The 27857-nt window shown below is 48.8% G+C and overlaps 2 protein-coding genes across 4 annotated transcripts in view; one reads left to right on the top strand and one right to left on the bottom strand.

Annotated features, from left to right (window-relative positions):
- Positions 1–27857, bottom strand: part of PHF20 (PHD finger protein 20) — a 1067420-nt gene that overhangs the window by 15030 nt on the left and 1024533 nt on the right. The window lies entirely within an intron of this gene.
- Positions 10365–13345, top strand: LOC144766998 (zinc finger MYM-type protein 1-like). Its single transcript, XM_078650660.1, has 3 exons — positions 10365–10441; positions 11133–12178; positions 13337–13345. Exons 2-3 carry the CDS (start codon positions 11168–11170, stop codon positions 13343–13345), a joined length of 1020 nt encoding a protein of 339 aa, XP_078506786.1. The 5' UTR covers positions 10365–10441; positions 11133–11167.

Here is a 27857-nt window from a genome sequence, read left to right as displayed (position 1 = left end):
TCCCGAACCCGCTGTTCGGGAGGATAAACCCGAAACTGCGCCGAGTCTAGAACCGCTCCGATGAAGAGGAGCTTCTGAGAGGGACACAGGTGTGACTTCGGCACATTGATGGAGAACCCCAGCAGGTGCAGGAGGTCGGCCGTAGTCTGGAGGTGGCTGACGACTGTATGGGGCGAGCCCGCCTTCAACAACCAGTCGTCGAGGTAGGGGAAGACTGAAACCCCTAACCTGCGCAGATGAGCTGCGACCACCGCCATCACTTTCGTGAACACCCGAGGAGCGCTGGTAAGGCTAAAGGGGAGCACGGTGAACTGAAAGTGCTCGTGGCCTAACGTGAACCGCAGGTAACGCCGGTGGGCCGGCAGAACGGGGATGTGGAAATAGGCGTCCTGCAAGTCCCACGCTACCATCCAGTCTCCTGGGTCTAGGGCAGCTAAGACCTGAGCCAAAGTCAGCATCTTGAACTTCTCCTTCCGGAGGAAGCCGTTGACGTTCTGTAGGTCCAAGATAGGGCGTAGGCCCCCTTTGCCCTTCTTGGGTACCAGAAAGTAGTGGGAGTAACAACCACACCCTACTTCTGGCCCAGGAACGCGCTCGATGGCCCCCTTGGCCAAGAGGGCCGTAACTTCCTCTTGCAGAAGTCGCAAGTGATCCCCCGACACGCGGTGGTATTGCGGCGGCATGGCTGGAGGGGTCGCCTCGAAGGGGAGGGAGTAGCCCCTTCGGACGATTTGCAGCACCCACATGTCCGACGTGACTGCACCAGTGGAAGAGGTGATGGCGAACCCTGCCCCTCACTGGCGTCACATGGGCCTGAAAGCACTGACTAAGAGGGTTTGAGGTGGGTGCTGCAGGGGAAGGTAAGGACTGGCCTCGCCATTGTCCCCGACCGCCGCCACGGCGGTTTCCACGGCCGCCACCGCGCTGTGTAGTAGCCTGCGGTGCGTGGCTGGCAGCACGTGTGGGAGCGCCCCTTCCTTGGCCACGAAAGGAGCGAAAGGCTCCCGTTTGCTGCCGTGGGGCCGAGAGGCCCAAGGACTTGGCGGTAGCCCTGGAGTCCTTAAAACACTCAAGCGCATGGTCTGCCTTGTCGCCAAAGAGGCGACGGCCATCAAACGGCATGTCCAGAAGGGTGGCCTGGATATCAGCCGAAAAGTTGGCGGTCCTCAACCAGGCGTGGCGTCGAACCGCCACCGTCGTTGCCATTCTCTGCCCAGTGAGTCTGTGGTATCCAGCCCACACCGGATGGAATAGCGTGCTGCATCTCGACCCTCTGCAAGGGCTTGGGCGAGTTTAGTCCGGGCCTCCTCCGGACATTGTGGCAGCACGTCCGCGACCGTGTCCCACAGAGTGTGGGTGTAGCGGCCCAAGAGGAATGCGGTATTGACTGACCGCAGTCCCAAACTCAGGGACGAGAACGCCTTTTTACCGAATTGCTCGTACCTCTTGGATTCCCGATCGGGCGGAGCCGTTGGGAATGCGGTCTGGGAAGTAGAGGCCTGGATAACCAGCCTCTCTGGGGTGGGGTGGGTGGACAAGAAGCAAGGGTCGCCCGGAGCCTGGCGGTAGCGTCTGGCCAAGTTCCTATCTACAGGCTGACCTGTAGCGGGCTTGGACCAAGTGCCCAAAAGAACAGCACACAAGGCCTCATTAAACGGCAGCAGAGGCTCAGCCGAGCTTGCCTGCGGTTTAAGGACCTCAGTGAGGAGGTTAGTCCGCACGGCCGCGACGGGGAGCTCTAGGCCCAATGCCTTGGCTGCCCGCGTCAACACTACACTGTAGGCAGCCCCCTCCTCCGTAGCCACGGTTGGAGGGGAGACAAAACCAGTGTCTGGCGAAGTGTCCAGTTCACTGGCATCCCCAAGCTCATATGTCCAGTCCTGTTGAGACTGGCACTCCTGTGCCAGAGGGTCCACAGACCCCTCCCAATCTCCCTTGTCACCCATCACCTGAAATTCAGGCTCAACGGATGGGGCCGGTTTGTGGAAGTAAAAGTCTCCATACGACGTCGAGAGCGGCGCCAGGAACCAAATTAAGGGCAGGATCGGGGAAGGCGTCGCCCGTAGGCGACACCCTGAGGGCCGGCGTCGTTGAGGTCATGAGGTCGACCGGCGACGACCCGGATCCGTAACCGGATCCAGTGAGGGCCTGCGGCGGCGGGACCAAAGTCGCCGGCTCCGCCGGGGCCGAAGCACCCGACAGCGTCGGAGCCGAAGCACCCGGCCCACTAGGCCCTCCAGCCGGGACCGCTGGGCCCGAAGGCGCCACGGAGCCCGGCAGAGGAGGGAGAGACCTCATGGCCATGAGGTACCGCTCGATCTCCTCTGGCGTCGCATCATGCCCAGGGACCGGAAGGTATGGGGCAGGTTGCGACTCCCGTGACTCCGTCGGAGCCGCGTGGGTGGTGTCACCCGAACCCCCGGCCACGTTGCGCGAGCGTCGGGGTGGGTCGGAAGAACGATGACGCCTTTCCGACCTCTCATGCCTCTTACCTGAGGACCTGGATCCTCAAGACCGATGCCGACTCTCGGAGCTACGAGGGCTCCGACCCCTCGACAGGTCCCTCGACCTCCTGTGGGACCGGGAGCTTGAACGGCGTGGGGCCGACTGCCGGAGCTTAAGCCGCTTGCGGGACCGCTCCCGCCTATCCTTAGACATCAGGAGCAGGTTCGGTCGTGGTGGTCGAGGCCTAGACACTGAAGACACCGGCGAGGGGGGTCGGTAACCGACATCAGTCGGCTGCACTTGGAGCAGGGTTTGAACCCGGGCATCCCTATCGGCACCGTAGGAGTCGAGCGACTCGAGAGAAACAGATCAAAAGATCAAAAAAGTTTAGTCAAAAAGTGACTAAGGGGCTTCTCCGTATCTGCACTAGCTGGCGCGGAAAAAAGAAGAACTGACGTCAGCACGCGAGGGCGGCATCTAAGTACTCCGGTGACGTCATTCCGGCGCCAATGACGCCGAAGACGGACGCGGAGCCGCGGATGACGCCTACCGACGCGCAGGGGTATTGCTACGCAAAAGTTTCCGGATCCAGTCTGACGCCTGGGGATATTCTAAGGTAAGGAATCTATCACTAACTTGTCTCTTTCAGATACCACAATCACCTTCGTGAACACCCAAGGGGCACTGGTGAGGCAGACAGGGAGCGCAGTAAGCAAGGTGCTCGTGGCCCACCGCAAAGCACAGGTAGCGCCAATGAGCAGGCAGGACGGGGATAAGGAAATAGGCATCCTGCAATCCCAATGGTACCATCCACTCTCCTAGGTCCAGGACAGACAGGACCTGAGCAAGAGTGAGCATCTTGAACTTTTCTGAGGAAGTAGTTAAGGGCTCTGCGGTCAAGGATAGGATGAAGCCTCCGTCCACCTTTGGAAACAGAAAATAGCAACCACAGCCTATTTCTGGTCCAGTAAGAAATGCGTTACTTACCTGTAACTGCAGTTATCCAGTATTAGTGTCTTTCATAGATTCACATGCCTGAATCATTCCCCGTCGTCGAGACGGGAGCCTCCGGTATATAAAAAAGTAATGTCCTAGAGACATACATAGAAAAGAATAGGCCTAAGGATCTCACCTTAGTGTCTTATCCACGACCTTATGTAAAAAGGACCAAAACAGAGTAGGCCCAAGGGTCCCACCCTAGTGGCCTATCTGTGTCCTTTTGTAAAAAGGACCAAAGTAAAGAAACCAACCAATCAGCTACCACCTCCTTCTCAGTGGCGGTGCGTCCATTGGGGGCATTCGGGCGTTGCCCCACTAGCCTGGACGAGACGACCGCCGACTGCACTGAATAAAAAGTATTTGCAGTATCACTGTCAGTATTATTTAAAATTAATTTAAAACTGAGCGCAATAAGGGCCGGGAAAAGCCCGACAGGGTCGGGACGGCATAGGGAAGTGGGCCGGCGGCGTGGGGGGCGGGGCTGCGTCAGAGTGACAGCCAGGCAGAGCACAGGCAGAGGGGTGCGCATGTAAAAGGCCGGAGTAGTCGAGATTTCGACTGGCCTGCGCATGCGCACAGTTGAGACCTCCACCCCCCCCCCCCCCCTCTACCAGTAGTGTCCGACATAGGCATGGACCCGGGGCCCGGGTTTTAAAATGGGCAGATATCAGTTTGTTCTTTAGCCAATCCTGGCGCAGTGGCGCTGCTAACGCCGCGCCAGGATTGGCTACTCCAGCAGGATGGTGCAGAGCGTGGGTGTTGAATGCTCTAAGGCTTTGTCGTTGGTGATTGGCCACACTGCGCGTGCTGGAATCATGCCACGAGGCCCACGAGTCCGAAAACAACAAGTAAGTCAAAATGAAACTGAAACTTAACTTTAGTGATGATGTTCATGAGATGAGTCATACTAGAGTCAGTGGGCGCGTGACTGTTGTTGTCGGACTCGTCGACTCAACTCGACTCGTGACCACCAGACGTGTGTGTTGTGTATGTCACTGACTGACTGGTGTCTGCCACTGGACCGCCTGCCTGCCCTGGAGGGACCTCACCTACCTAGTGCGACTGTGACATCGAGACCGGCCGCGTCCCCCCCACCCACGTAAGTTATGCCACCACCACAATAATGTACTACTACTACCTTGAGGTTTATGATGAGTCATGAGGAGTGATGATTTTATGTGTGTGTGTGTCTATACTGTACTATTGATTTAATTTATAATTGCACGACGGGACTGGGACGAATAACTAATATCCCCCACCCTCTGCATCCCCCAAATAGGGGTGGACCCATGGGTCACCTGTTTTAAATCAGCATGAGTTTGCCTCTGGCCCATCCAGTTGCTGAGAGTTGGTGTAAATACACATCTGTAGTGCCAGAATAGCCTCACTGCAGTGCAGAGTTTTAGAATCTCTGGTTTAGAGGGTCCGCCTGAAAGCCCCTTTGAGTGTGTCCGAGTCCACACCAAATGCAATGCCGGCGCGCCTGCGGGGTCTCTGTAAGATGCCACGTACGGTATGGTCATTGGGTCACCCTGGGCCCTTCAGCAGCTTTCTGCAAGCTCCCTCGCCATTTCCTGCAATGAATGCTTTAATGGATTCTGTATGGGCTGTGAACCGGTTATTTTGCTAACAATTGTTTTTGCTGCTTCTGCAATAGGGGTTTGACGTACTGAGCGGTGTGCGATATAAAGGCAGTCTCATTTTCTTGACGGCTGTTATCTTTTGCTTCCACATTATTTGTTTTTTCTTCTTGTAATCAGCAATTTTGATTTTCTGAAATGAGCCCAAACATATCCTGTCACTCTTCGTTGTCCCTCTCATACCCATTGGTGCAGTTTCACCTTCCGAGATGGGGGTGGGGCTGGAGGGGGGTGCGTGATAACTACTGTGTGATGAATGGCTTGCCTTGCCTTTCAGTGCATATGTGATGAGAAAAAAACACATCATGGCTGTGTACACAGCGCATTGATAATTACCAGCTTCTGTATCTCTAGCTCTGTGGCTTCGGGCGAAACCTGTGGGATGTGCAATGTTTACTAATTCGGTACCATTGGCATATAAGGCAGCACAGGGAGCTACACAACCTATGCCTGGGACAGCACTGACAAGGGGAAAGCGTTCTCTGAAAGCAACACGTCTTTGTGTTTTCTTCAACACACAAAGGGGTTTACAGTCTTTTCCATTTGGCGATTACCGGGTAGAATGTTACCATGCATGTCTTTACCACATATGCCTTTACCACACATGCCTTTCCCACACTGCCCTTTTTCTGGTATTTTGCCATGTGATACTTTAGAACCTGTTTTTTTAAAGATATAATTACTATGTCATTTATAAAGTTTAAGGACATTTGGGTATTAGGGGATGGGTAAGGGTTCAGGATAGGAATGGGTTTAAAGGGTTTTTTATGGTTCAGAGTTGAGTACTGCTTAGGTTATTAAGGGGTTTAAAAGGATTTTTAGGGCTCAGGGGCAGGTAGTAGTAAAAATAGTATGTATGGCACTTTTAGGGTTCAGGGGCGGGTAGAGGTAAAGGGCGGTAATGGGTTTATAGGGTTCCAGGGTGGGTAGTGTCGAAGAGCAGTAAGGCATGTTTAGGGTTTACAGGCAGATAGTGGTAAAGGGAGGTAAGGGATTTTTAGGGTTCAGCAGCAGATAGTAGTAAATACAAAGCATTGTAAAAGTCAACTCATTGTAAAACGTTTGGTAATGACTGATATTCACACATAGGGTGTGTGAGCAATTTCAGAAATTTGCTTTCGTGTAATTGCATGAATTTTTTTGTACTTGTGTAATGAGGCAAATGCAAATCTGTCATTTAGCACATATTTAACTTAAAAATGCATCCTTTCATCAATTTGTGATGCAAGGATGCATTTCATGTTAAAAAGCACAAAAAACAAGTGCCATAAACAACAGAGGAGTTGGTCTAACGGCTAGGGCGCTCGACCTCGGACTTGGGGATCTGGATTCGAGTCTCGGTAACTTCCTGTGATTCTGGGCAAATCACTTAATCTCCCCGTGCCTAAAATTAATGTATGTCCGTCCCGTAACTGGTGCTATGTAAAGCGCTCTGATACCTGATTCTGTTCGGGTCTAGCTAGCGCTATATAAAACTCTGCAAAAAAAAAAAAAGTAGTGAGGGCGAGGCCCGTGATTAGAACTGGCTACGTACGTCGTAATGTTTTCATACGTATTAATTTGCAAAAAAACTTGACTATTAGCACCCAGTGCTGCTGACTGCAGGGCCTGCGAATCCGGACACAGTGTGTGATGCTGGGCGCTGTATTACCGACCCCTGGTGAGAATTTCACTCAAATTTTTAAAATGTCACACATAGCAATCTGAAACCTTGGTGGCAGCTATGGCCTAGGGGTAGTGGCACTGGCACCGTCACCGGTCGAGGAGCATTGGCACGCCCACGGGCATTAGCACACCCATTGGTATACATTTCCACCTATTCCTGGTCCCTGTTTCTGAAAAACATTGCGCAGTGTAGGTTACTTCCTGGCTAAACGCGCGTGTGGCACATTGTTCCCATAGAATTTGTAAACTGAACTTGTCCGTCACCTGCGGTTACCAGCTGAAGCGGATTACAGGTCGAATTACTTCCCATCTCCCATAGGCGCAGGAAGTCTAACTCGTCACTTCTATTTACCATTTTGTAATCCGTGCTAGAAGTGAAAGTGAAGGTACTCACTCCCTCCGAGTCCTTTACCCCCACCACCCCACTGTTTGCTGCTGATTCGTTCTGTGCACTGGCTCCCACATTAAAAGTATTGCGCCCCGGCAGAGAAGTGAAAGCAGTGCCTCTTTACACATTTTTTTTTTTTTTTAAAGCACAGGTACTCATCAACTGTATTATTAGGCTACAGAAATACAAGGGATTTCACTGTCCCGGACCCTAGCTCCTCCTGCCATGAGTAAGGCTGCACCAGTGAGATCAGACACAGAGGACACAACTTACAAGTGGCAGCCGTAAGAGTTTACTGGAGGGCCATAAAATACGAATTGAAATTTACAAGTGCAAGTGTTATCCTCCTGTCATGAATAGGCACAGCACAGTTTATGAGCTGGCTGAACCGCCAGGGAGGCTGCTGCCCAGGGCTGAAGTTGAAGACTGCGCTTTTGCCGTGATATTATTGGAGTGCATTGAATGAATGAGAAAACTTAAAGGTACTTCAGATCAGTATTTCGCAAGGCTTAGTGTCGCCATCTTAGGGGGTCTGTCAAGCTATGCATCTCTCAAATCGCTGCATTGCGTTACTGTGCCCTGGGAAGGCGTCCCAGGGGTGTTGAGTGGCTCTTCCTCTGGTGACTTGCTGCTCTGCGCTACGTTGCATTACTTTTTGCTAAATATGCCCCTTAGTTCCATTGCAATTCTGTACCTTCATTTCTAGGCACATCAAGTCACTTCGCACCTGAAAAAACTTAGCACATTTTGAGTAGATTGATTCCATCCCTGGCCTACCTCATGTGAAGGGGATCTTACAGCTGGACAGATGCGTCGTTACATTAATTAATAATTCAGAGAAGGACCTGAGTGTAACACATAATCTAATGTTTCTTAAAGCAACCTCTGTCAACGTAATTATACCAGTGACTCTCGACAGTGCCTGCTCTCCCATAACACTAGTTTTTTCACTTTGTTTTATTCTATAGCAAATCGTGTCATATTTTTCTAATACATTCTAAGTTAACTCTACAAAAATATTGCTTGGTGTGAACCTTACATATATCTGACAGTTCTACCTGTGGTTGGCTTTTAATGGTTTCCTCCCTTCAACCACATTATTTGTTGAGGCGATGTGGGAAACTTTCAAGAGCTGGCGTCCGTGATGAAGTTGATTGCAAATGTACTGGTGTAGGGCTCCTCTAAAATAGCGTATGTTACATAGATTCTGCAACCTCCTCCTTGTGGTCCATCTAGTGGCACCACTTCTCATGTCAGTTTGTATAGTATTCTGCCTAGGTACAAACTCAATGATCAATCACAGACCACCCCTATAAACAGAATCTCTTGTGATAATTCAGTGCATCATAACTATTGTTTTCAGTGAAGCACTCAGTCATCTGCCCACCTCCCCCAGCCTCTCCTGCTCGAAACCTCTCGGAGGAGCCCCACCTCCACCCTCGACTGCTGCAGGCATCTTGTACCCCACATGGAACCCGTGCTGATGTAAAGCGCTCTAACACATTCGGGACGAGTTTGCGTCATATAAAAAAAACTTCAAAGGACTCCGTTGGAGAACTTATCAAGCGCCCAGAGTAAAGAATGATGCTACGATTAATCAGGCGCTATCAAATACATCATGACTGGGGTCCGATCAGGCCTTTTAGAACCCACAGTCTGGGGCCAACAGCCTTCTACGCGTTCTACGGATGTCTTGAATAATAGCCCCTCACACCTCAGCATGCGCTCTCACTGTATTGGGGCTAAATCCTCTGAAATAACACCACCCCTCCAACATATTTCTGCAGGCTGTCTGCTGGTTTGAGACACTGGTGGGCTTAGGGTGTCCAATTGTCTTCTTTAGACATCTGTCTTCTTCTCAAGTCTTCAATTTCTTTATCCTCCTAAGCCCTATCCAATGGAATGATATATGGTAAGGTAACGGAGACCAAGTAGTACAGTGTAGGCATTCATGGGGTGTACTCTTCCCCCTACAACCAGTGTGGGATCCAAATAAAATGCTGCACTGCAAAGATTCACAGCCTCGACAGTTGTGGAATGATTGTGAATCGCAAGCAAGGTGGGCACTATGAAAAGGAACAGTGGTGGAAAGAAAAAGCAGCATGCAGAATGACCATAATCTATATTCCAACTCTCCGCCGTCCTCGTGCTCTCTTAAAGAGGTGGCCCTCGTGCAAGGGAAGCGGACACAGTCTCCAGTGCCACCATATTCACATTGGAGCGATTAGTGTGGACGTGTTAAGAGTAATGATTGTTTTTGAGAGCTCAATAACTTTATTATGATTTTTACAGAATAATATCATGTATCAGTGGCCATTGCAAAACACTTGATGGTACTAGTGTCTCTACTACTTTTGTAAACTTTAATGTCTGTGGAGCTGCAGGTCATATTACACCCTGTTGTCCGGGGTGAGGTACATCCTACCAATGCAAACTCTCCTCTACAAACCCCCTGCAGTGGTGGTTAGGTGGCAAAACCATGAGTGCCCAGCCTCAGGGATTCCAGTCACAGGTACACACACACTCATACAACACTCACACAATCACCAAATAAACACACAGGCAGACAGTTACAGTGGGACCCCAGTGGGACGCTCACAGCCCCATTAAAGAAAGGGCAGCGCCATTAAAAATTATCCAGCATTAACGCCTTAATCGTGGCATTGTGAGATTGAGAACAGATTACTATAGGAATAAGTTCCAATGTCGTGAGTCTTCCTTTTGCACTGGAATGCGAGTCTAATGAACAGAACAAGCATTGGCATAGCCAGCCTACATGTCGCGCCTTTGGGGCCTTATAAATGTTTAGCCATGCAACACTTGCAGTTGCACCAAGGATATTGTTAATGTTTTTCCGAGAGAGAGATCAGAGTTTTGTCTAATGGAAGGTTTGACTCATGGAAAGGTAGCACAGAAGGTTAATGGGCCTGCTTCAAAGAACATGTACCTGATGCAGATCACAAAATTCTGTAAATAGGTCAATGGGTCACTGCATTTGTCAGAGAAATCATTTTGTCACTTGCCGTTCGTAAGTACACAAATGCTAACATACAACTGTGAGCTATTGAAAACTGCAAGGTAAAAATTGTACCGTTAGGTTTCCCCCCCAGTCTTTGTTTGATTACCCCAATGTCTGAAAAACAAATTGTTATATTTTTATTTCCAGCACCTGGTAAAGCCTGACAAGTCACAACCTCAACCTAAACCTAACTTTTTGGGCAATTTTTGGACAAAGAACAAGAGGCCCCAACCTCATTGCTGCTCTTTCATCCCGGCTACGACCCAGCAAACAACCGTGTTCAAGGTAAGGAAACTGATGATATTTTTTGTAGCTTAGAGTTAGGGCTATGTTTGTGGTCACTCACTCTACATGGTGGTTGGGGTGGGTGCACATTCTGAACATTGTACCGTGACTGGATGGAATTTACTAATACTGACCCTGCCCGTAGCCCTGTGCTTTGGCAATAACGGTTATTAAAGGCACTATCTATCCTTGCCTTGTTAAAGGCCCTCAAACAGTGTCTGTTTCAGTGCCACTATGGCACACAGAGTAAGCAGCCAGTCAGGCTGTATTTTTTACCTATCGTGTTGTCCAAAGGGGAGCATTATGTAGGAGAGTAGGGTCTACTTTCCTATGGTCACCCCATTTTTTTGATTTTTGCTTTACTGGTTTACAACTTAGAAAGGCTGTGGTCCTGCTAATCAGACCCACAGCCCAACTGTTCTCTCTCTAAATTCACAGAATGTACTTTAGGTGCATTGCCAATTGGGTATTGGGTCACTCTTGTGAGCCCCTGTATAGTGTACCATAGGTAGGGCGGAGGTGCACCCAAGGCCTACCAGGGGCTGCAGCATGTATTATGTGCCACCCCTGGCTGGCCATTCAAATGAGCTGTTGCAGCTACATTGCTGTCATGCACAAGATATATGTATTTGTACCTGAAATTTGATATTATTGCACCAAATCTTATACGTTGTACTTTGACTATTGACAGGCTTCTTTCATATTGGTAAGGACAGCATCGACAACATGAATACGGTACAAGAATTAATTACACGGTCATTCCATGCACGCCCACTGGAAGATAATCTACAGATAAAGAGGTTAGGACCTGATCGACCTGACCTACAACTCCAACAAGTTACCCAGGACAGAGGAAAATCTTACAACCGCACATTCTCAAACACCTGGTACACAAAAGCTGATTGGCTTACAGGGTGCCCTTCAAAAAACAAACTGTTCTGCTTCCCCTGCTTGCTGTTTAATGGTGACTTTCCTTGGACAAGAGAAGGAGTGACAGACTTGAAGCATCTGTCTGAGAAAATAAAAAAGCATGCACACACAAGAAAGCATATGGAAAACGTGACAAGACTGGGAATGTTGGGAGACGCACCGATTGAGCAGCACATAAGCGATGCATATCGCCAAACAATACAGAAACACAATGAAACAGTTGATAGGAATAGACACATACTATCAAAAATAATAGATTGCATTCGTTTCTGTGGTGCTTTCGAACTGGCATTGCGAGGCCATGATGAATCGGAAGGTTCCACAAATCCTGGAATATTCATGGGTCTTGTAGATTTAGTAGCAAGCATAGACAAGGAAATGGAAGCACATTTAGCAAGTGCTACAGTCTTTAAGGGCACCTCTAAAACGATACAAAATGAACTCCTGGAGTGTATGCTAGAAATTATAAGAAGCCATATTGTGCAAGACTTGCAAAACACAGACTTTGTGGCTATTGAGGCTGATGACACCACTGATGTGGCCACACAAACGCAGTCCGTATTAGTCTTTCGGTACCTGGACAATGGCTATAATGTTGTGGAGAGGTTCTGTGGATTTACTCATTTAAAAAACTCCACTGCAGAAACCATTACTGCAGCTATACTGCGTCAACTCAACTTCATTTTTCCAGAGCTGCAGCAAAGAAAAAAACGTATTGCACAAAGCTATGATGGTGCGTCCGTAATGAGTGGAAGCCATGGTGGCATTCAGAAAAGAATTAGAGATGCCTACCTGAATGCTCATTATGTGCACTGTCACGCCCACCAACTTAATCTTATTATGCAACAGGCAGTATCAAAGATCTCAGAGACACGAATTTTCTTTCAGGATGTAGGAGGCATGGCAGCATTCTTCTCACGTTCCCCAAAAAGAATGGAAGCACTTCAGGAGATTGTGGACAAAAGGGTTCCGAGGGGAGCCTCAACTCGTTGGAACTATAATATACGTACAGTCCAACTAATATTTCAATATAGGGAGGACCTTGTGCAATGTTTTGAAGCCATAGAAGCCAATGAAACCTTTGATTTCAAAAGTCACAGTGAAGCTCGTGGCTTTGCTAGAACACTAAAAGATAGAGAGTTTCAGTTCTTTCTGTTTTTATTTGAAAAGATAATGACAAAGGTCGAGAATTTATACAATCAGTTGCAAGGACGAGACGTAGATACTGTGTCTGTGAAAAGATTTACCACAGAGTTTGTCGCAAGCATAAACATAGTGAGAGATGAGGTTGACAATTTAGACAGCCAATTGCCAGCGGCTTCAACTTTTTCAAACCACAGGAAAAACATCACCACTCTGGTCCGAAGTGCAAAAGAGATCTGTGACATTGTAATTGTGCAGGCACAAGAGCGTTTAGCTTTCACAAAACATTTGGGGAGTGCCGCATTATTGGAAAGTAAATACTTTGAAAAATATAATGAATCATTCCCTGAGCATGCTCAGCATGAGGCTGTGGAAGCTTATCCGATGCTCAACCAAGAGGACCTGAAAAGTGAGTTGACAGTAATGTACTCAATGCCTGTGTACCAGAAGGCCAAAGATGGCAGGTCTTTGCTGTCTTTAATTCATGAACTTAATATGGAAAAGACATTTACAGAGACTGTAGCTTTACTAAAAATCGTCATTACAACTCCTATGATAACCTCAGAGGCAGAACGATCTTTTTCCGCCTTAAAGAGGATTAAGACATTCCTGAGGAACACCATGCTTCAGGAAAGACTCAATGCGTTGGCAATGCTCTCTATAGAGAGCAAGCTTGTTCAAAATATTGCTGACTTTAACGTTCAAGTAATTGAAAAATTTGCTGCGCTTAGAGACAGACGTGCTGAATTTAGATACAAAAAGTAAATATGTTGAATGGTGATAGTATGTGACCTGTTTAGCTGGTTCTTTTCTTGTTTACAGTTTAAATAAAAAAAGTGGTTTGTTTTGTTGTTTGCAGTTTAAATAAAAACAATCTGTGAGGTTCTCATCATTGTATCTTGAAGTCTGTTATGAAGCTCTGTTGTTATACTGAATAAGCAGCTACCTAGTATGTTATATGACAGCTCTTTAATAATGTAATACCTGCACTTTGACAATTGCTTTATTAACCTTCCTGCTTTCTCAAATTTGCTTGAAAATGCACAATTTTTCCACTATTTTTTCAAAATTTTCTCGGGGGGGATTCCCCCCGAACCCTCCTTAGGGGGTTCGGGCTCGCTCGCTACGGTGCAGTATGATTATCACTTTACGCCTCACCACTTTCAAATGTCACCAGCCGCCACTGCTCCTTCTAGAACCTTCCTGTCAGGAGCCCAAGTCTCTCAGATTTTCGTACGCACCAAGCTAGGTAGGCGTAAAGTTGGTAGAGAGATAAGTGAGTCCTTCCAGGGGAGGCGGGAGGGTGCATGTGAATCTATGAAAGACACTAATACTGGATAACTGCAGTTACAGGTAAGTAACGCATTTCTTATCCAGTATTTGGGTGTCTTTCATAGATTCACATGCCTGAATCAGAGTAGCAAGCAATGTATAATGCACATTTGTGATGGAACATCATATATGAGTATGTAGGTAATACATATCACACGGTTGCAAATCAACAAATTGCAAAGACATGCAAGTAATAGCAAAGAAATGTGCATACCAGCAAAGGATGGAGGGATGTAGGAAGGCTCACCTCACTGGAATAGATGGCGAAGCACTGCTCGGCCCACTGCTGCATCCTTCATCAGCTCAGTATCCAGGCAATAGTGCCTGGTGAAGGTGTGCGGGGACTTCAAGGTCGCCGCTCTGCAGATGTCCAACACCGGCACTCCAGCGAACAGCGCCGCAGACGTGGACATGGCTCTTGTCGAATGAGCTTTGACTCGTGAGTCTAGAGGCCGTCCGGCCTTGTCATGGCAAAAGGTGATCGCCGAAGAAATCCACCTTGAAATACTTTGTTTCGTCAAAGGCATGCCTTTCCGTGGTCTACTAAAGGCAATAAAGAGTTGAGATGATTTTCGGAAGTGTTGTGTCTTGTCTATGTAGAATTTAAGACATCTCTTCAGATCTAGGGAATGCAGAGTTTTCTCGGCTGCAGTGGTAGGATTTGGGAAGAATGACCTGAGTACCACTGGTTCGTTTAGGTGGAAGACCGAGGGGACTTTCGGAATAAATCGAGGATTAGTACGTAGAATGACTCTGTCCGTCCTGAATTGCATAAAAGGATCTTGGATTGAGAGGGCCTGCAGCTCACTGACCCTTCTGGCAGAGGTCAAAGCTAGGAGGAGGGCCGTTTTCCATGAGATGAATTTGATCTCCGCTTTATGGATGGGTTCAAAGGGGTGCTTCATTAATTGGTGAAGGACCACATTGAGGTGCCACGACGGAGGGATCGGTCTTGGTCGTGGGAAGGACCTGAAAAGACCTTTAAGGAATTGTTTTATAAGTCTGTTTGCCCACAGGGATGGACCCGTAGAAGTCCTTGTGAATCGGGAGATCGCCGCTAGATGCACTTTGATGGATGCGTGTGCGAGGCCCGATTGCTCTAGATGCAGTAAGTATAGTAGCAGCTGCTGTGGAGTGATGCGGAAGGGGTGGAAGCCTTTAGCCACACACCAAGAGCAGAACCGCTTCCATTTTAGTGAGTAGGTTTTATTAGTGCTGTCCGCTCTAGCTTTTGCAAGGACGACTCTGCACTCCTGCGGAATGTTTAGGTGGCTGAATTTGCGGTATTCAGGAGCCAAGCTGACAATTTTAGAGAGCTCAGATTCGGGTGAAGTACCTGTCCTTGGGACATTGTGAGCAGAGCTGGATGTTGATGCAGGCGAAGAGGTGGCCGGGCAGAGAGGCGATGAAGGTCCGTGAACCAGTGCTGCCCCGGCCAGAATGGAGCGATTAGAATCAGCGTGCAGGGCTCCGACTTCATCTTCCTGAGAACCCTGGGTATCAGTGGAAATGCGGAAAGGCGTACGCAAATACGTTGCGCCGTGCAATGGAAAATGCATTTCCGAGGGTTCCTGGGTGGTGATGCCTGCTTGCGAAGCTTGGGCATTTGGCGTTCTCTCTGGTGGCGAAGAGGTCTATTCGCGGGGTTCCCCATTCCGCGAAGATGTGTTCCAGCACCTCCATGTCCAGCTCCCATTCGTGGGATGGAGACACCTCTCTGCTCAGGGCGTCCGCCAAGACATTGTCCTTGCCCGGGACGTACTCCGCTTTCAGTGTAATCCCATGTTCCAGAAGCCAGTTCCAGACCTTTTGCGATTCTCGAGAAAGTGAGAGCGATCGCGTACCCCCCTGTTTGTTCAGGTAGTGCATCGTCGTGGTGTTGTCTGTCCTGACGAGCACTGGGGAATTTCGAATGCGTGGTAGAAAAGCTTGAAGAGCTAGGAAGACCGCTCTTAACTCCAATAGATTGATGTGGAGCTTGGTTTCCTGTTTCGTCCACTTGCCGTTGATCTGGAGTTCCTGGAGGACCGCTCCCCAGTCTTCTAGGGATGCGTCTGTTATGACGTGTGGTTCTGCAGGAAGCAGGAACGGCAGTCCCTGTGACAGGTGTTTGAGCGATCTCCACCACTGTAAGTGGTTGACCATGGTTCGAGTGACTCGTACGCGGTCCTCGAATGATCCCGTAGCTTGTGTCCATTGTTTCGTCAGCTCCTCCTGGAGTGGGCGCATTTTGAGGCGGCAGTAGGGAATGAGCATGATACAGGAGGACATCATGCCGAGGAGGGACTTGAAGGTGCGGACCGGCAGAGTCTTCCGTGATGCCACTGACGTGGCCAGGGAGATGAGTTTGACTTTTCTCTCCTGAGAGGGGAAAGCTCTGACGCGTTCCGTGTCCAGAGTCGCTCCAATAAATAATGATCTTGTTGGGTTCCAGTGCCGATTTCTCGTGGTTGAGGGTCAACCCTAGGCGGTGGAAAATATTCAGACAGGCGCTGGAGGATGTGGCTGCGGCGGTATCGGATTGTGCCTTTACCAGCTAGTCGTCCAGGTATGGGAAGACCTGGTGTCCTTGTTGACGAAGGAAGGCTGCCACAGGGGAGAGGCATTTGGTAAATATCCGTGGAGCCGATTTGAGGCCAAACGGAAAGACACGAAATTGGTAGTATTGTCCAGCTACCGCAAACCTGAGGTACTTTCTGTGCCCTTTGAGGATAGGAATATGGTAGTAAGCGTCCTGCAGGTCTAAGGACGTCATGTAGTCCCCCTCCTCCAGGAGTCCCAGGATTTTCTGGAGTGTTGCCATACGGAACGATTGTTTCTTTAGGAACACGTTGAGTGCCCTGAGGTCGAGGATTGGTCTCCACTTTTTCCCTTTCTTGTGGATCAGGAAGAAGTGGGAGTAGAAACCTTTTCCTTTGTGGGTTGGTGGAACTCTCTCTATCGCTCCCTTCTGTAGCATGGAAGAGATTTCCTGAAGAAGCAATCGTAGGTGCCTGTGGGACCGGTTGCGAGGTGGTGTTGTCGGGGGAATTGTGACAAATTCTAGAGAATGTCCAAATTGAATGAGCTGGAGCACCCACCGATCTGTTATCATTTTCCAGTTGTTGAGGAAGTATGTGAGTTTCCCTCCAATTTTTTAAAAATGCAACAGTGGATGGACTGGCCATTGACACGAGTCATTGACGGTTGCCAGCAGGTCTTCTCTGGTTCTTCCCCCTGTGCCGTAGGAAGTCGGACGCCCTTGTTGGTTTTGTCGCGGTTGGTATTGCGGTTTAGTTTGGTTGTACGAATAGGAAGACCTATTCTGGTAGGTGCCCCTATATGAGGATTGTCCTCTACCTCTGTTGCCACGAAAGGACTGGTTACGGAATTGTAGTGTTCCAAGGGCCTTGGCCATGTCCGTGTCCTTTTTAATGGTGGTTAGGGCCTCATCAATCTTTTCACCAAAAAGATGCACCGTCGAAGGGCATATCTAGAATTTTCGTTTGCACTTCCTGGCGGAAAGAGGTGGCTTTGAGCCAGCCTTGTCGTCTGAGTACAGCGGCTCCTGCCAGTTGCCTGAAGCTGGTCATGGCTACATCCATTGCGCAGTCTATGAGCTCGGAGGCAGATGTTTGGCCTTCCAAGAGAAGCGAATGAGCCTCCTCCTTTAGATCCTCTGGCAGATTAGACAGGTAGGGTGCAATATCCGCCCAGAGTTGTCGATTGTAGCGGCCCAGTAGTGCTATGGAATTCGCGACCTTCACCGTCATGGCCGACGTGGTGGAGAACCGTTTGCCAATAGTGTCCAGTTTTCTGCCTTCTTTGTCGGGTGGCGTTGACAGAGGCGATGCTGGGTTGCGTGAGTTTTTCTGTGCCGCTTGGGTTACCACAGAGTCTGCCTTGGGGTGACCTGTGAGGCATGCTGGCGCCGATGAGGTTGCTTTATATTTTTTTATCGAGCCTGGGTACCACAACTGGGATTGAAGCTGGCGTTTGCATCAGTTGTTTACCTTGTTTCCAGATAAAGTCAATGATGGAGATTGACCTGGTTGTCTTTTTAGTAGGCTCCTTGAAGTCGTAAAGGAAGCACTCAGTTTCCTGAGTTTCCATAGACATATGGAAACGTTTGGCAGCTCGCTCTACAAGATTATGGAACCCACCAATGTCTGCGGGTGGTGATTCCGAAGACTGTGGTTCTGGGGAGGCCGGAGAATGTGCGACATAGTCCTGGTCTACATCTGGGTCTGACTCATCGTCACGGACCTCTCTCTCCTCGTCCTCAGATGAGTGGATTTCTTGTATTGGCTCCTGGTCTCTACTAAGCACCAGTGGTGGCGGCTTGTGTCAAGACAAAGGAGTGGGTATCTGTGCAGCTGGAGGTGTAGGTGTAGTGTGTTTCTCTGGAAACCGCTGCTTGTAGTCCGTGAGTCCTGGGCGGTTTGCCTAACCAGGTCAATCTGATGAGAAGAGTGTATGGAGACTTAAAGAATCGATTCGTCAGAGGGACGGGGATATTGTTGAATACAGGAATTTGGACAAGACAATCATTTTAATCAGTGCAACTCGCCCGGCTATCGAAAGTGGGAGTCCTAGCCACCTATCTACTTGCATTTCCAAGTTGTGCACTGCCATGCTGTAATTAAGACCGTATGATTTCCGTAGTCTTCAAGTGTATATTAATCCCCAGATACGTTACTGAGTCCGAACACCAGGCCAGTGGGTATTCGCATTCCCATCTAGTGGTACCCGTAATAAGGGGGAATATCACAGACTTGTGCCAGTTTCTACCAAGGCAGGAGAAACTGCCAAACCTGATGACCTCTCTGATTAATGGCTCTAGATTATTTTGGGGGTCTCTAACGTATAATATAACATCGTCAGCGTATAAGGACACCAGTAAGGTCCCGGTGTTGAATTGGAGCCTCCTCTGTAAGTGTCGCTCTTGGAAGTGTCTAACAAGGGAGTCCATTGCTAATATGAAAAGGAGTGGTGACATGGGGCAGTGTCTAACAAGGGGGTCCATTGCGAATATGAAAAGGAGTGGTGACATGGGGCAATGCCTGTCTGGTGACTCGGGATAATGTAAAAGAGCGAGACAGCTTGCAGTTTAGTTGATGTCTGGAGGAGGGTTCTGAATACAGTAGCGCAATGAGATTTACAAAACCAAAGGGCATACCTGGCCTCCGCATAACTATCCACATAAATGGCCACTCCAGGGAATCGAAGGCTTTTTCCGCGTCCAGCAACACTGCTGGTGCCGGAGTCGCCAGGCTGATTCGGTGTAAGACTGCAAAGAGGGTGCGAAGATTTAAGGAACAAGATCTATGGGGCACAAACCCGGACTGGATCGGAGATATTTTATCCAGTGAAAGAGTGAGCCGCAGAGCGATCCTTTTCCAATATTTTATAATCTAAATTTAATAATGACAAAGGTCTTTATGACCCGCACTGCAAGGAGTCTTTGCCAGGTTTGGGCAACAAAACAATCACTGCTTCCCGAAGAGTGGCTGGCAACTGATTCCATTCTAAGGATTCGTTGTAAACTTCTAGGAGCTTCGGGGCTAAGATGTCCTTATACTTTTTATAAAAGTCACCCGTAAAGCCATCGAGACCAGGAGCCATAGAGCCGTTCAGTGCATCAATAGCACACATTTTTTCGTCGGTGGAAAAGGGCTCGGCAAGGAAATCCTGCATGTATTTTTCCATGTATACCAGTGCAATCTCAGCGAAATAATCATCTCACTCTGAGGAGTTGTGTACAAGCTTGGATGTGCACAATATTTCATAATATGTTAGAAATGCATCTCAGATGTTTCAGTTAAAGTGAGTCCAGAGTCAGCCGGAGTTCTGTGATGTATGATCTAGAATAAGGCAGTCTCAACAACTGTGCTAGTGTGCGACCCGGCCTTTCTCCTTCGCCATACCTACGTGCTGTTGTATATTTTCTAAGGAAATGTATTTGCCCATCAGCGGCTTCCCTGAACTCCACCTATAACGCCAAACAGCGCTTTCCTACCTCAGCCACTGATTGTGAGGTGAGCAAGGAGGCTTCTAGATCCGTCAGTTGTTGTTCGATATTAGCTAAAGTTTTCCTCAGATCTTTTAGAACCCGGCATGTTTTGCTATGGCAATACCCCTGATGTAGGCCTTAAAGGCCTCCCAAAGCATCACCCATGTATCTACTGACCCCATGTTTAGCTCGAAATAGCCCTCAACTGCGTCTCTGATCTCAGAGTCAAATAAATTATCTTTCAACGCACTGCCGGGGAATCTCCACTGATGCTCACAACCCTCTGGTCTCGGGATACAGAGTCTAAAAAACACTGGGGCGTGATCTGATTATGTCTTAGGGAGTGACATCATTGTTGTGCACCACATGATTGGTTGCGGGGTGAGAAGCCAGTAATCCAACCTAGTCCAGGTGTCGTGTTGTGCTGAATAGTGTGTAAAGCCTGGGTTTGTCGGGTTGCGGACTCTCCAAATATCTGAGAATTGGAGTGTCTCGCAAGTGTCTAACAATACCGGACGAGTGCGAGGCTTAGTGTCCACGGATTCTTAAGAGCGATTTAGTGTGCGGTCTAGAAGTAAGCTGAAGTTCTCCCCCAGTAGCCAGCTGTCAGTGCCCAAGCGTAGAATTGCGGCGTCTAGTTCTCGAAAGAAATCAAGACCGTCAGTGTTAGGAGCGTAAATGCATACCATTGTAACGGTGCACCCCATGAGTCTGCCCTCAACAATAGAGAGCCGGCCCTCCCTGTCATTATGGCTGCGGATCAAAGAGAAAGGGGGTATCTTATAGATTAAGATCGCTGTACCTCGAGCATTTGTGCTGTGATTAGGAAAAAAAACTATGTGGGCCCCAGCTAGCTGCAAACTCTGTGGTTTCTGATTTGGGCAGATGCTTCTCCTGCAGAAAGGCTATATCCACATTATACCTCTGCAAATACTGCAATACATGTTTGCCTTTTTTGGGGTTGTTGAGTCCCCTTACATTCCAAGTGATGACAAAGATTAGAATGGGTTACTAAATTAGGGGCAATAGACATTAAAGCCTTCATTCAATACGATGAAACTGTAGTGTGTGGCAAAGAACCACTGACTGTAATATATGGAACATATAGTATCTAGCAAAGTGAAACACATCCCCTCCCTCCACCCTCCTCCCAACCCTGCGTCCCAATGTGCAAGGATCCCTCCCAAACAACCAATAACCTAATGCATCCTATAAACATCTCGTCTGGAAAAAAAGTCTCAGGAAAATGCATTGTGCTCTGTGAATTCAACATTGTGCTACGCACCTGGGGGGAGGCAACGCACCAAGGGCGCTCAGCAAAATTAAAGCAGTGCAAAAATGTAATAGCTAATACTGTCTCAATTTTGTTATTAAGCTTAGACTTGCACATAATTTTGCCATCTACGAGGAGATTCATAACGCTAGCCGGGCAGCTTTTATAGGACCTACAAAAATCTTGGGCCTCTGTTGGATTGTCAAATATGTGAGACCTGTCCTCAATGTCAACTCGTAGGCGTGCAGGGTACAACATGCCACAGTGGAGACCTAGAGTACTTTCGGCGAGCTTCTTGAACTATAATAGTGAAGTCTGGGAAGAATGACACAGTGGAACCCTCCAAGTTAAGTGCACCCCGCTCTCTGGCCAGCCGCAGAGCAGTATCTTTATCTCGGAAGTTCATGATGCGTGCTATGATAGGCCGAGGTGGACAGCCAGGGTTAGGACGGGGCCTAAGGAGTGATGGGCTCGCTCCACAACAAATCCAGGTGAAGGCCTCCTTTCTGAACATGTCAACGAGCATTGTTTCAACAAATATATCCATTCTTCATGTGTCTGTAGACTCCGGGACCACAATAATGCGGAGGTTGTTGCGGCGACTGCGAACCTCTAAATCCACGTTTTTAAAAGCAATATCTTTTTTAATTTTTTCCATTCGCTCCAGGCGTTTCGTGGACTGTGCGGCCCTGTCCTCTAGATCAGAGACTCGGCCTTCTGCTGTGTCTAGGCGCCGGTCATGGATGGCTATCCGCACCCCTAGTCAAGGCGTTTGTCCAGAGAGTCTGCTGTTCAGCGATTTAAACCCTGATCTGAGTTCTGCTAGCCACGCGGAGTGGGAAGAAGCAGAGTCTGAAGCCGTGCCGCGCAGGCCTTCAGGCACCTGTACAACCATCCACCCAGCGCAGCAGGTCAACACCCTCTGCTTGGGTTCTTTTTTGCCCATGCTTGTGTGACGTTGATCTGAGGGTAAGTCAGCTGATGGGTACCGGAGTTAGACAGATGAGGCAATGAGGGACCGACCGGTTGATGCAGCAGGCCCACCATGCCAAACCCTATGCAGGTAGTAGTGCGCTGCCGTCTCGCAGGCCTTCAGGCACCTGTACAACCATTCGCCCAGCGCAGCAAGCGCCATGAGGAGTACACCACGGATATGGCCAAATATTGGAGGGCGTGGGTGGGGGGCGGGACCGGACGAGCCGCTGTCAGGTGGTGGGGCGTTCCAGGTCTGACCAGCGGGTTAGGACTGCAACAGGACTTTGCTGAAGAAGGCAGGGAAGAAACAATATTCGTGCGGGCACCTTGGCTGCTCCTAGGATATGCAAAGGTGTTCACTCCCAGTTGAAGAGGCCAACCTCCCCTTCGTTCCGCTTCCTATTTACTGCCTGTAGAGGAACCAACGCCACATCCCCACCGCTCTGTGGATCTAGATATGGGAGGGGGGGTGGGGGGTTGGATGGGGGTGGAAGGGCTGTAGAGTGTCCAACCGTGCAGCCGGCGCTTTGCTGCTCAGGAGGGGGCGGGCCCGTGGTATATCCACCCATGCACTCCCCACAGACCCAGCATACAGCTGGATGGCTGCCTCCATGGCTCGCCCGAGGCCCCTGTCACCTCGGGGCCTCCGGGAGCGTCAAGAATGACTCACTTCCTCCAACCGGATCTAGGGAAGGGAGCACAAAGTAACGACAAAATGGGTCTAGGGGAGCGGGGGAGTCCCAACAGGCGTCGTACTCACTGCAGTAGGCCCCGAAGGCGGCAATTCCAAAGCGGGCTCCACTGGGCGGCTTGGGGAAGATCTTGATGCCGGCGGCCTGGGAGCTCCAGCAGGCTGTGCCGGAGGACGGATCAGGCACCTCCCCTAGAACTCACAAGGCGATTTTCCAGGGCTTGCAGGCAGCGTCGGGGGTTCAAATGAGCTACACAGCTGCATCTTCGATGGGAGAATCAGCGCAGCTGGTCCAAACTTCGAAGCGATCAGGATTTCATGGAGACAGACAGATTTTGCTGAGCACTTGGACAGAGCTTCAAAGCTGCGCGGCCATCTTGGTCCGCGGCTTGGCCACACCCCTAATTTTAACAGGTAAATTGGGATCACTTAGTACAGCAATGGCTTATCTGGGGATGGTGAGGCCATGAGATGGTCAACCGACCTACCCTCTTACTAAGAACAGTGATCTCCTTTAGATCCTCCAGTTTCCCTTCTAACCGGTCTAGGCCCGCCAGTAGTGGGGCAATCTCAGCTTTCAGAGTAGCCCTAAAGTTTCCAGCAAACGTACTAAGAATTTGTCCAGGTGCTCCTGAAGAGAACGCGTGGGCCACGGTAGACACATGCAGGAGTGGTGAGTGTACGATCATAAGGCTGTAAAGGAAAATGCTACTTACCAGTATGCATCTGTTCTTGGCATGCAGAGCTGTACACTTTTGCATAGATCGCCATCTGGTGTTGAGCTCGGATGTTTGCATGTTGTTTTTGTCTTCAAAGCAGTGTTGTAGTCACAAGATTGGCGACTCTTCCTTCTGTTGACAGTGCGCATGGGCTGCGGCTCCATCGTTAGATTGTTTTTGCCACTAGGGTTAGATGGAGTAGTGAGAAATATATTAAGATGTCCATGAGTGATGTATCTAAGTAAGATAATACTGGAACAGATAGAGGTACCCGGGGAGGCGGGTACAATTCTGCAGCTCTACATGCCAAGAACAGATGCATACCGTTCGAGACATATAAGCTGCAGATTGTACACTTTTGCATTAACTATACAGCAGTTACCTCTTTAGCGGTGGCTACCTGTATCTGTTGCAGTAGTTTGAAATAGTGTTTTCAGTACAGCGTAGCCCGCGCTAGCTTGTTTTGCCTGCACATATACACAATAGTGTTTTGTGAAGGTATGTGGTGTAGCCCAAGGTACTGCTTTGTAATGCCATAGAAGCCCCTAGTTTGCGTGTAGAATGAGCTCTAGGGGGAATGGTTAACATGCGTTTAGCTTTGATGTAACATATTTGTAAGCATTTTACAATCCACCTAGCAATTCCTGTTCTGGATATAGGATTAGCTTTATGAGGTGGGGAGAAAGACACAAAAAGTTGTTTGGTTTGCCTAAATGATTTTGTTCTTTCAATGCAATAGAGTATTGCTCTTTTAACATCTAAGGTGTGTAGAGCTCTTTCTGCCACAGAGCCTGGTTGAGGAAACAATACTGGGAGTTCAACAGACTGGTTTAGATGGAAGGCAGATTCTACTTTGGGTAAAAATCTTGGATTAGTTCCAAGAACTACCTTGTTAAGATGGAGCTGTAAAAATGGTTCTTGTATGGTTAATGCCTGGAGTTCACTTACTCTCCTGAGAGATTTGATAGCAACCAAAAAGGCTACTTTCCAAGTGAGAAATTGAAGTTCACATTTGTGGAGAGGTTCAAAAGGAGGACCCATTAGTCTGGTAAGGACTATATTAAGGTTCCACCCTGGAGAGGGTGGAGCTCTTGGTGGAATTATTCTTTTAGGTCCTTCCATAAAGGCTTTGATAGCGGGGACTCTAAACAAAGACAAGTGTTGTCTATTTTGTAGGTAGGCCTCTATGGCTGCTAGATGTAACCAAATAGATTTATACACTAGGTTACATTGTTGCAGATGCAAGAGATAACAGATGATGTTCTGATTGGAAGCATCTAGTAGGTTGATGTTGTGTGTGCAATAAATGACAAACCGTTTCCATGTTGCCGCTTAGCATGCCCTTGTTGTAGGGCGTCTGGCCTCTTTGATAATGTTCATACAGTCTGGCGGGAGATTAAGGTAGCCAAACTCCAAGATTTAAGGAGCCAGATCACAAGGTTGAGTTGATTGGGATCTGTGAGTCTTATCTGTCCATGGTTCTGAGTAAGAAGTTTGGGTGAGAGATGTAGCTTTTGATGTGGTACTACTGATAGTTCCAATACAGTTGTGAACCATGGTTGTCTTGCCCATGTTGGAGCAACTAGGATCATTGAGAGGGAGTGTTTGCGTTTCTTCACCACTACCGGAATGAGTGGGAGAGGCGGAAAAACGTAAGCAAATTTGTTTGACCAATTCATCCATAGCGCATTGCCTTTGGACAATAGGTGTGGATACCTGGACGCGAAGTTTGGGCATTTTGCGTTTAGGTGTGTGGCAAACAGATCTATTTCTGGGTGTCCCCACATGCGAAAGAATGGAAGAAGAACTTGAGGATGAAGTTCTAATTTGTGGATCTGTTGTGCTTGATGGCTGAGCAGATCCGCTATTTTATTGTGTACCCCTGGTAGATGTTCTGCCAGGAGATATATTTTTTGCAGAATGCCCCAGCTCCACATGCTTTGAGCTAGGTGTGATAGCTGTAGGGAGTGTGTCCCCCTTGCTTTTGTATGTAATACATTGATATCCTGTAGTCTGTACAAATGAGGACAGCATTGCCTAGAATGTGCAGTTGAAAAGATTTCAACGCAAGAAAGATTGCTAACAATTCCAGGTAGTTGATGTGAAATTGTTTTTGTTGGGGGGTCCAGATATCTTGAATGGGATGGGTTTGATGATGAGCTCCCCAGCCGGGGAGCGATGCATCTGTTAGCACTACCTGTGGGACTGGCTTGAGGAACAACCGCCCTTTGGAAAGGTTCTGTGTGTTCCACCATTGCAGAGAGCGATGGGTGTGGTCGTCCACCAACACCAGATCTGTTAGTTGACCTTGAGCCTGGTTCCACTGATGTGCTAGGCACTCTTGTAGTAGACGCATTTGTAGTCTTGCATGAGGAACGAGAAAGATGCAAGAGGCCATCATCCCTATTATTTGCATGAACACTTGTGCTGGTAGTGAGTGTTGTGGTTGAAATCTTTGAGCTAGTGTTTGTATAGCTATTATCCTGACTTGGTTGGGATATGCTAGGGCTTTTGAAGTATTTAGCATAGCTCCTAGATATTATTGTATTGTGGAAGGTTGGAGATGGGGTTTGTCCAGACTGTGAAGCAGTTGTATTGAGTGTGTGTTGAACACAGCTGTTGTGGGATTTTGCTTTTATTAGCCAGTCGTCCAAATAAGGGAATAAATGAATTTGCGGTCTTCTCAAATGGGCTGCAACCACTGCGAGGCACTTGGTGAAAACCCTGGGTGCTGTGGTGATCCTGAATGGTAGAACTTTGAACTGGTAGTGTTGCCCATCTACCACAAACCTGAGATATTTCCTGTGAGTGGGATGAATGGGAATGGGGAAGAAGGCATCCTTTAGATCTAGAGTGGAGAGAAAGTCGCCTTGCTGAAGTAGTGGAAGAACTAGTTGTAAAGTGACCATGTGGAAGTGGTCTGATTGGATGTAGTAGTTGAGCGGTCTGAGATCTAGTGTTGGTCTGAGAGAGCCATCCTTTTTTGGAATTAGAAAATAAAGGAAATAGACCCCTGTGCCTTGATAAGGCAAGGGAACCGGCTCTATTGCATTTTTTTGTTATAGTGCAACAACTTCCTTGTTTGAGAAGTGTCAGATGTTCCGATGACATTGGACGCTGTTAAGGAGGTATGTCAGGAGGAGCAGAAGTGAATTGCAGGCAATAACCATACTGGATAATTTGTCTTACCCACTTGTCTGTTGTGATGGAATTCCAGACAGGCAGGAACTGGGAGAGGCGTCCCTCGACAGGAGTGGGATAATTGGGGGGGAAGCGCAGGGAAGTCACTGTTTGGTATTAGGGGAGCAGCTGGTGTTATTACCCCTGCCTCTGCCCTTGTTGTTGCTCCCCCTATAACCTCATCTATTGTATCCTCTGGAAAAGAAGCATGTTGGGACTTTTGTAGGATGAGGAAGGGTGTTCTGTAGTATTTGTTTTGGAGCCTTCTCTATAAAAGGAACGCCGAAAGGAGCCGGTAGGACGGGGATATGAAAATAAGCGTCCGGCAAGTCCAGCGCTACCAACCAGTCTTGCGGGTCTAGGGCAGACAAGACGTGAACAAGTGTGAGCATCTGGAACTTCTCCTACCAGAGGAAGCCATTGAAGTTCTGACGGTCTGAGATAGGACGCAGGCCCTTGCCCTTCCTTGGAACCAGGAAGTAGTGGGCATAAACCACAACCTACTTCGAAACGCGCTCAATGGTCCCCTTGACCAAGAGGGCCGTAAATTCCTGCTGAAGTGACAAGTGATCCCCCGACATGCGGTGGGACTAAGGTGGCAAGGCTGGAGGGGTAGTCTCGAAGGGGAGGGAGTAGCCCCGTCGGACTATCTGCAGAACCCACCTGTCCGAAGTGATGGTGCACCAGTGGGGGAGGTGATTGCGAATCCTGCCATCCACTGGCGTTTGGGGGGCCTGATACACCAGGCTAGGAAGGTTTGGAGGCAGTGGCGGCAGGGGAGGTGGTGGACTGACCCGTCCGCTGGCCCCGTGACCCACCTCGGCGGATCCCATGTCCGCGGCTGCGCTGAAACTGTTGCTGTGCAGGTCTGTGGCTCTGAGACGAACGTGCTTAGGTGCCCCTTCCCTGGCCACGAAAGGAGAAAAAAGCAGAAACGTAAGGAGTGCGCGTGGTTGAAAGGTCTAAGGACTTGGCCGTAGCAAGTGTGTCCTTAAAACGCTCCAACGCACAGTCTGCCTTGTCACCAAAAAGGCAGGGGACCCCCAGTCGGACCCGCGGGGCCCGAAACGTTCTAGCGGGCCCCGATGGGCCAAAAAAGCGGGCCATGGCTGACAGGTAGTCCTGTAGCTGGGCCGGAGTCGCTGACGGACTCGAGAAGGTAGGGTAGGCCGTCTGCAACT

This window comes from Lissotriton helveticus, chromosome 7, assembly GCF_964261635.1.
Source record: "Lissotriton helveticus chromosome 7, aLisHel1.1, whole genome shotgun sequence".
Lineage (NCBI taxonomy): Eukaryota > Metazoa > Chordata > Amphibia > Caudata > Salamandridae > Lissotriton > Lissotriton helveticus.
Note: the sequence above shows the minus strand (reverse complement) of the source record. Positions and strands in the feature narration are given on the sequence as shown.

What these genes read in the sequence shown, in the direction of transcription:
- LOC144766998 (XM_078650660.1), top strand. Translation starts at nt 11,168, where the DNA reads ATGAATACGGTACAAGAATTAATTACACGGTCATTCCATGCACGCCCA.